The sequence below is a fragment of the Cimex lectularius genome, unplaced genomic scaffold (assembly GCF_000648675.2).
Source record: "Cimex lectularius strain Harlan isolate CLEC.00 unplaced genomic scaffold, Clec_2.1 scaffold24, whole genome shotgun sequence".
Lineage (NCBI taxonomy): Eukaryota > Metazoa > Arthropoda > Insecta > Hemiptera > Cimicidae > Cimex > Cimex lectularius.
Window position 1 is genome coordinate 1,311,137 of NW_019392666.1, and position 9,695 is coordinate 1,320,831.

The window sequence follows — 9,695 nt, forward strand, 5'->3', positions numbered from 1 at the left end:
AACTATAGTTGATATAAAAGGCAAATAAATGGAGCAAGATAAATCATATTATAAACAAGACTAATTTTTAGATTACATTTTTGCTGAGGTTATTTTATGTGGAGTATAAATATTGGTTTCATCGGTGTTAAATTTTCTGGTATAGATTGGAGGCTTTAAGGAATTGAAACATTTCATCCACCCGGAAAGATCATCGCGGAGGTCTGTCATATTATTGGATAATCTATGTAAATCTCTTCAAATGCTTATAGTAATAAATGTGGCATTCCATCAGAATGTGCCTCCCCGACAGTGGTTCATCACAGCATGCACACATTGGTGGAGAGCTCTATTCCATTAGGTGTATCACCCCGTGTGTATGACGTGTGAGTCCTATTCTGAGTCGGGTCATGACCACTACTTCACCCCTGTCGTATATTTATTCCCAATTAATAAAATTCTCCATACCTGCTATTTTCTTACCCTAAATGAAAACAAACTGATATATGTATAATAACTTCAAATACATTCACAGCAAAGATAGAAAAATCTAGTTACAAATTTATTTAAGAATTTTTTTTCGACTCAGGGCACATTTACTATGTAAATAATTTTTTCTTCTAATCGATAATGCGATGCTTTCCTATTCTGATCATCGATACAAAATATCTTAAATTCTTCAAAGGTCGTTCTACTGAGTACTTGGTCGCAACTCTGTATTGGGAGGTTTCCCTTTCAAAGTACGATCATGGACTTATCCAGAACAGGTAAATAAAACTTTTGCTTAATTCTATTTCGGCATTATGATAATCCAGTAAGTTTAACAATAATAAACGTGTTTTATTACTTAACAATTTACAAAAAATTAATTAATTGTAATGTGTGGTGATTAGTGACCGTTAATCGATAATTATTCAGAAATCGTGAGATGTGGTCCGGTACACCAGACCGCATCTCACGATTTCTGAATAATTATTAATTGTAATATTATTTTTTTAAAACACTAATGTACATAAACGTTGTCTGTCTACAATGATATTAAGTTTAAAAAAGAACTATGAAAACTGACAATACAGAATTTATTTTCATAATAGGATCAAGTAATTTATTATATAAATTAATTATATTTTTTATATAAGGTCTTGGTTGAGATGAAAACTATGAATGTCTCAAGCAGGTTTCAAACCCAAATCTTCGGCTTAGTACTACGCTGCTCATGAAGTCACAAGATCAAGACATTAGCTTTTTCATCTCAACCAAGTCCTAGAAAAAAGTATAAATAATTTAAATAATTAATCAGCCAATTATGACTACTAAATACATTTATGTATTAATATATTATAGTCCTAAAAGTTTTTTAATTTAATTTGGCTTTGGATAGATTTGTTTTAATTAGCCAAAATTAAAGCTTATTGCTTTTATTTTATTAAGTAATTATTATTTTACAAACCTTCAGAGTTTCAGTGCTTTCTTTTATATCTGTTAAGTGTTTTTATTTTAACTTTTTTTTCCATAATTAGGGTTGGATGTTTGATAGTTTCGCTTGTGACTATTTCATCTTTGTATTCATACTAAATTGTAATGGGCTAGGAACCATTTAAATCAAGTAATTCATATTTATATTATCATTTCTCAATATCCTTTTTTAGCTTTCACATTGCTAAGTAGGCCTTGGTCTATTTACCAGAGAGCAGTCCAGTTCCTTCCTCCTTTGCAGGCGAGAGAATATGCAGCAAGGAAGGGTACAAGAGAAAAGGCAAGAAAAAAGAAAGTTAAAGTGGAGGTGAAAAAAGTTGGCTTCATACCACACAAACTCAGAGAGAAACAAAAGTATTATTATTTATTTGTTTAAGTCTGTTACATAAATTTAAAAATCTTATTGTTATTATTAATATGTATTTGCCAATTTTATCATATTGTAGATGTAGATGTAATGTTTGGGGTGTATAATAGATATTCTCGCAGTTTGAGAGCTATTGTATTCCATGTTCTGGGCTTACCGCACACTGGTGAGCTCATCTAGGGATTTGATTAGTAGACCCGGTTTCAGTGATTGAATTTCTTGTAATATTACATTGTACATCCCAAAACACTTCCTCCTGCGGGCAAATTAACACCACAGTTTGTTAGGACGTTTATAGTGTATGTATGTACTGTTGACAAAAATTTTGTCTGCTTACTTTAATGCATTCTGCGTTTCTTCCCTTCAAAAAGGAAAGGTTCTTGGTTTATAGAAATCATGAAGGTAGGGTGAGTATGTAGATTCACTTTTTGTAAATGAAGGTTCTACTCATAGAGTTGTTGTTTACAATGATTCAGATTCAAGCATTAAACTCACCACCGGGTTGAAGGATTTACGAACACATCTCTCAACATGAATAATGATACTTTTGGCATGATATTCATGTTGAGAGATGTGCTTGTTTAATACTTGAATCTGGGTCATTGTAAACAACAAATGAGTAGAATCATCATTTTCAAAAAGTGGTTCTTGAATGTTTATGTCCATTGAGTCATTTCAACTGTTTCAATTTTCAATTTGCCTTTTTGTCTGAGACACTCATTAAAGCTGTGAATCCCTCTGCCAAAGAAGGGCACAGGATATAGCATTATAGCAGCCTCTTAGGACAACAAGGACTCTTGTTGCTTGCCCTCTACTACCACATGTCCTGGGACCCAGCAGAGGGTGACTATTTTTTTTGCCTAATTTGTTTAGTTTAGTTTTGCAATTCAGCAGCAACTTTGAGCTAATGATGTTTGAACTTAGCGCTTTGTTGGCTGCTTGGCTAGCTGGCACAGTAGTTATATGCTTGTTTTTTCCCCTTTGTTCATATGGGCTTCAGCCTGTAAGATTCTAGTGTATTTTCTCATATATTCTGAATATTGGTTCGAGGTTCCAAACTCCTCGCATCTTTCTGTGTTCTAGACCAATCAGTGCCCCTCCAGCAGTGTGTGTGTTAAGAGTTGATGGTGTAATATTTATAAAAGTACCCCATCGACCCTAATTTAGCTTAGATTGTTAATTTTCTTTGTATGAAGATAGAGGAATGTCCAGTACTCCACTGATTTACCAGAATGAGAGTCAGAGTCTAACCCCATTGGTAGGGAGCAACAATCTCCTTGGCATTCGGCTTCGCGACCCAGCTACATGACGGCAAACTCCCTGATGCATAGACACTAAGGTCAGCCCATCGAGAAGTGACAACCCTTCAGAAGTCCGAATAGTTTGCTACGCTTAGGCTATGCTGTCTTCATTATCATATGGTGGAGGGGGTTAATACCAATATTTTTTAAATAATATCTGTGGGACATACTCATAACTCTTATGCACCATATTTAATGCAACCATATTTAATTAGATGTTGCACACAAAGTGTAGATTGCAATAAGTGTTCATTTTATTTACTTTTTATTTTAATTTCAATGTTAATGTTTTTAAGTAAATGAAATTCTCCAGAATAGTATGCCTTTGTAAACAGTTAAATAAAGATAAGATAAGGATAATGTTTATTCCAAAAAAATATGTATATAATTTATGTTAACTTTTTTTTTTTTTTTTTTTTGTCTTATGATCTTTGCATATTAGCCATGACGAATCTCTTATATATGTTGTTCAAATTGGGGGTTATCAGGAAAAAAGGGCCAGAGGCGACGGTGGGAATCGAACCCACGACCGCGGCGTGAGAGTCTCTCATGCTAACCACTCGGCTACCGCGGTCCCCTATGTTAACATTTTTATTCATTTTTTCACTACTATTTTTGTTACTGTTTTCACAATTAATTATCAAAAATATTCATATACAATTTACAATTAAATAAAAAATGAACAACTAGAAAACAAACATCCTAATATCATCTAAGTATCAGTACACAGAACTCATTTTGGTTATTTTACTTTAACAATTTATTTATTTTAAGTAAGATTCATTTTGTTCGATTACTATTAGAAATATTTTCTCTAGAGATAAGGTAACAGTATCAAGACGAATAAATGAAGATCATAAAAAGTTGCCAATAGATGATGTTTGGATTACCCGATTTCACCAATCGAAAGTCTATGATTTCTCTGAAGCAGTAGAATGCCATCGTGAAACACATCATCCTCACATCTATAATTGCCCCAATGCTCCAATTAAAGCTTTTATAGAATTGGATTTGAAATCTACCAAAAAGGTATTTCAGTATTTATTTGTTTTACAGCATATTCTTTAATATATGTATTTTATTTTCTAGAATAAATACGTTGAACCGTTCAACAAAATTGCCAAAATACCAAATGTGTTTGATCACGGGGAAAAAAGATCAATTTTAGTGTTTTGTAAGACTCAAGAGGTAAAGGATGAGGCAGAAAATGCAGGTGCAAATCTGATTTTTGATGTGGATTTCGTCAAGAAAATACAAGTTCGTTTATGAACTAGCATGTTTTCACTCATGTGTTAACTGTGTTTATTTTTTCAGAAGGGAGATGTTATGCTGCCTGATTTTCAGTTCATACTTGCCCATCCTAATATTCTAGCAGAACTAGTCAGCTTGAGACCAATTTTACGGAAAAAGTTTCCAAATCCAAGAGATGGTAAGTTTTATGTACTATAAAGACACAGACAAAATTATTTTGTAAAACTTAAAAAATATTAAAATTCATCTCAAATTTAAACAAGAAGTGATTAATAAAGAAATTATGTTCAATTCTGTAGAAACCCTTGGACCTGATATTGGAAATATGGTAAAAACTTTTCAAACAGGCATTCATTATTATGCCATGAGAGAAGAATCTGAATTAGATTATGGCTGGATTGATACCTCCATTGGAACGGTATGTTTAAAACATTAACTTTTTTTAAAAGCTTTTTCATGTGCTTTTTTTTAATTTAATTTTTTTACAATATTTTTTTTGAGAAATTACTCCCATCATCAGCATCTGCAATATCTTATTTTTAAAAGCATAAGTATTAACAAAGAATATTAGTATTTTACTTCTTTTTTTTTAATAAAGCATACCTTAATTTTATTATTATTTTTTTAATGTGAAATTTTGTTTATATTTAGTTTTATTAAAAGCTTTTTGCCCATTATGCAGCTGTAATTTAAGTTTATTTATATACAATTTACTGTTATTAATTTAATAAGTAATTTAATAAATACTTAAGAATTTAAGTAATTAAAAAAAAAATTACTTGCCAACAAGTCGCATGACTAAGAATGGAAAAGGTTACCTATTTTTGGAAATATAGTACTACTCACAAAAGTTTTAGGCAGCTATACAGATTTTGAGTACTACATGCTCATCATCAGGCAGAAGATTCAAAATGTCTCTCAACGCGAATTGTAGAAATAGAAACATTTTGAGAAACGTATTTTTATCTTCTGCCTGATGATGGTTATTTATACTATAAAAGGCCAACTTTTTATACATTTCACTGACCTGTGGGACCATTTATATTTTGATTGCATCTGGTCCATTTGGTCAAGTGCACTCATACACTTATTGTAAATGTACCTACAATAGTTTTTGAGAAGAACTCATAGGTGGCACAGAACTGACCAGCATATAATCTGTCAGCGAAGATCTTATATGGACATCTCTTTTATCCTTTCACTTCATCCTTGTCCACTTCGTATACTGTTGGACCATTTCACCCCTTCTCAGTTTTTTGTTTGTTATGTCTGTCGGGTTGAAATTTCTGTTTTGTTGTAAAGTTCCTGTCATGTTCGTTTTGACTGAAATAAATCTTGAGTCAGTTTGAGGCTATTATAAAACTTGTCAGTGTCTTACATTTTTTGACCTCCCATCAACAAATGAATGACTTTACTCTTTTGGCTAGTAACTTGTCTGTCAGTTAGTAAACCCTAAAAAATATAAATACAGTTTTATATTTATCATTATAATAACCTAATTACTTTAAAAACTAAAATTCAGATTAAATGAATGAAGAGTACACTGAATTGTGTTTTCTCTGAAAACCCTGAAAATCACAAAGTAATAATATTTTAACATTTTACCCATCAATTCTGAATTTATATATGAAGAAAATGATCAAATCTTACTTAAAAAAAAAAAAATAAATAAAATCCAATTTTACCAATGTTTGAAAACTGGTTTCACACTGAATCTAGAAACTCCTTCAAAGTAGAAATAATAGCCAATAGAAAATGAATGTGTGTCAGAAGTGACCTGGTCTCAAAAGACACGCCACCCCATAGAGAAGACAAGTCACCCTGTATGTGTTACGTCTTAACTACAATGACAGCCACTTCATAATCTGTTATTGGTAATCCTCAATTACTTAGAGTGCACTCTGTCATAGCCTTGAAATATAATGTTTTCAACGCATCCGAAAATTGTTGTGTCTAAAGCTTGCATGCTTGTGGCCTTTTTCTTCGCCCTTTATCACTCAAATTGATAAGTGCCTATTCTTTGCAACAGTTATTTTATGTTCTCTCTTCTATTCTTTTTGATCAAGTCACGTTACTTGTTGATTAAGCTTATAAATTACATTACATTCTAGAAATTTGAAAAGTAGCATGGACGATCCATTTGTGTATGTAGAGACAGTTTGTATTTTGTTCATAGGTAATGTGTTTCTTCCTATAATAGCTCTGTATTTTCATAACCCAATATTATCAACCTGTTCAACTGAACTTTTGTTTCTTCTTTTTACAGCGGTTGCCCCTGTACCTTACACATACCACTTCCCCCCTTAAGTAATAACCAATTGTTGTTTCTAACTAAACATTTAATTATGTTTATTATAATTATTGGGATGATGCGTCCTTCAAAAAACTGGAATTTTACTTTCATAGTGAGAATTGCAACTCTTTCAAAATGTATTTAAACTGTACTTAATTTTAAATTAAAACACATGTAAACTCAGTCTCAGCTACGCTAATATCATCAATCAAATTCGATATCGATAATATGTATCATCGAAATTCACATCATCACATCACACAAAACATTAAAAAATCATCACATTCCACACATTGAACATTTCTACATAGTCTAATTCTTCAACAATTTGGCTTTCCTTTCCCTAATTATCCCCGTCTATATAATCCTGAAAGGATAATCAGGCCGAACCACTACCCATGTTTTTTCCCATTGTCAGCTCCTTTCGCCTCAAATAAAAATATCTTTTCATCCTGACTTCCTTCCCCCACCCCTTCAGAATCCAATGTATGTATGCATAAAACAGCAATATCTCATTGGCACTCTCAACACGACTCACAAGAATGACACATTTACACAGAAAGCAAACACTTTGAGTGAGTACGAATACTTTGATTGAATCTAAAATTTTCTAGCATTGTATAAATTCATAATTTTTTCCACATCCTACATGCATTTGTAAAATTCAAACAATGTTTATAAACCCCACGCCCTGAAGATGATCTCAATAAAGATCGAAACGTCGGCATGATAAAGAAAATGTTTTTCTAAAACCTGCATCACACCAGACCGCACCTCACGATCTCCATATAATCATTAGCTAACGGTCACTAAACACGACACATTTCTATTAATGTCGTTTGATCTCAGGTTTACTGCAAAATGCATTTTACAAATTTGCAGGATTTTTACAATTTTTTATATTCACTCATTTTTTAATTGGTCAATAGATAAATATGAGCAACAAACAGTTAGAGGAAAACATGAAATATCTCTTAGAAGATATAAACAAAAGACGGCCAAAACGAGAGGGACCTTTTATTACACGGTAAGATTTTATGATAGATATTCAAAAATCAAATTTATAATCATAAATATATGGCTATATTATATTTAAGATGTATTTATAATACAGTAGAACCCTCCCATTATCCAAGGTTCAATAATGAGGGAACTAATTAAGTGTGTAATTAATACATAATTAATAAATTACAAACAAATGACATTTTCTTTTAATCTACCTCTAATTAGGTAAGGCATCTCCAAAAAAAATGTAGATAATTACAATATTAACTAATATTAATAATAAATACAAGTATTAATACTCACTCTCCAGGATGTAGTACTATTTTGGAGGAAAAAACTAGTGTTTCTTATTAAATAAATAAATATTATTTTTTTTGTTTAATAACCTTTATTATTACAATAAAAATTATACCTTGATAATACATGGACCCTCTCACCATCATTCCCTGGATAATGAACGTTCTACTGTATTTAAAACCATTTATAATTTCACTATTTTGTAGTGTTTTGTTAAAAAGTGAGCCTTCAATTGAAAAATTCAAAATTGACTTGGTACCGTTTTTGGGCGAAGAAGAGGGAAAACAAGATGATGGTGATAGTGATGATGAAGAGTTGACGATTCAGCAGAAAACATAATTCTGACATTTTAAAGTTAATAATTGATTTAATGATTTTTTACTTTATTCAGTTACTTCTTCCTGTAGACAGATATTAAGAAAAAAGTGTATTAAAAGAAATGTTATCACTGATTGTTGTAATGTTTTTAGTCAACTTTTGCATGTATAAACTAAAATTTTAGATTGTGTTTATACTATTTTAAGTAAACATGTGGTATTTACCTTTGTCTCGTTTATTTATTTATTTATTTTTAAGTTTGCTTAAAATAAAATAAAAATATATTCCCAATATATATTTCTGACATTATTCAATTAAAATATACGTTAATTATTCAGAAATCGTAAGATGCGGTCTGGTGTGATGTAGGTTTCAGAAAAACATTTTCTTTATCGTACCAATGTTTCGATCTTTATTGAGATCATCTTCAGGGACTGGGATTTACAAACATTGTTTACATTTAACAAATACATTTAGGATGTGGAAAAGTGAATTTATAAATGCAAAATATATTTTTTTTATATTCAATCAAAGTATTCTACTCACTCAGTGTTTGTCTTCTGTGTAATTGTGTCATTCTTGCGTGTCATGTTGAGAGTGCCATAAAACAGCAATATCTCACTGGCACTCTCAACATGCTCTCAAGAATGGCACAATTACACAGAAGACAAACACTTTGAGTGAGTTGAAATACTTTGATTGAATTTAAAAAAAAATATATTTTGCATTGTATAAATTCACTTTTCCACATCCTAAATGTATTTGTTAAATGTAAACAAATGTTTGTAAATCCCAGGCCCTAAGATGATCTCAATAAAGATCGAAACGTTGGCTCGATAAAGAAAATGTTTTTCTGAAACCTACATCACACCAGACCGCATCTCACGATTTTTGAATAATTATCGATTAACGGTCACTAATCACCACACACTTAAATATGCATTTTTTGTAATGCATTTAATTGGTAATCAGAGGTGCCCAGTGTGTTGAATATTGAAGTCCGACCATCTTCCTGTTTTATGTCAAGTAATAGTATACTTTAATTATTTATTAAACTTTTCTATTTTTTTTTATCTCAGCCTAATGGCATGCCATGTGTGTTTGTCCTTGTTTACTGTAAATTCAATTGTTATTTCAATGTTGCAAATAGATGTTCATATGTATAAATTGTTAATAATAGTTTCAAAATATTGGCAGAAGTAATATATTTCTCAAAAGCTTAGCAGAAGGTACAAAGTATTTGTTTGTTGAATCTTTCATATTAATTTAAATTGTACTCTACAAAACGACGGTACATTACGGAAAATGAACACAAAAAGAAATGTGTTTTTTGGATGCCCAACACACTGCATATACCACCTTGATCTTCTTAAGTGTGAAAAAGATAAGAAAAGAAATGTAAAGCTAA

General features: G+C 31.2%; 1 protein-coding gene across 1 annotated transcript; it reads left to right on the plus strand.

The window, feature by feature from the left end:
• The first annotated feature begins 638 nt into the window (after positions 1-638).
• On the plus strand, positions 639-8,515 carry LOC106660813 (50S ribosomal protein L1). The gene is made up of 8 exons (XM_014383760.2): positions 639-746; positions 1,629-1,809; positions 3,942-4,152; positions 4,213-4,380; positions 4,438-4,552; positions 4,674-4,792; positions 7,597-7,694; positions 8,176-8,515. The coding sequence occupies exons 1-8, from the start codon at positions 728-730 to the stop codon at positions 8,306-8,308; spliced, it is 1,044 nt and encodes a 347-aa protein (XP_014239246.1). The 5' UTR covers positions 639-727; the 3' UTR covers positions 8,309-8,515.
• The last annotated feature ends 1,180 nt before the right edge of the window (positions 8,516-9,695 follow it).

Bases quoted from the DNA above. Each gene is read 5' to 3' on its own strand.
- LOC106660813 (XM_014383760.2), top strand. The intron at 1,810-3,941 runs GTATTATTATTT...TATTTTCTCTAG, and splicing joins AAACTCAGAGAGAAACAAAA to AGATAAGGTAACAGTATCAA. The intron at 4,153-4,212 runs GTATTTCAGTAT...TTTATTTTCTAG, and splicing joins ATTTGAAATCTACCAAAAAG to AATAAATACGTTGAACCGTT.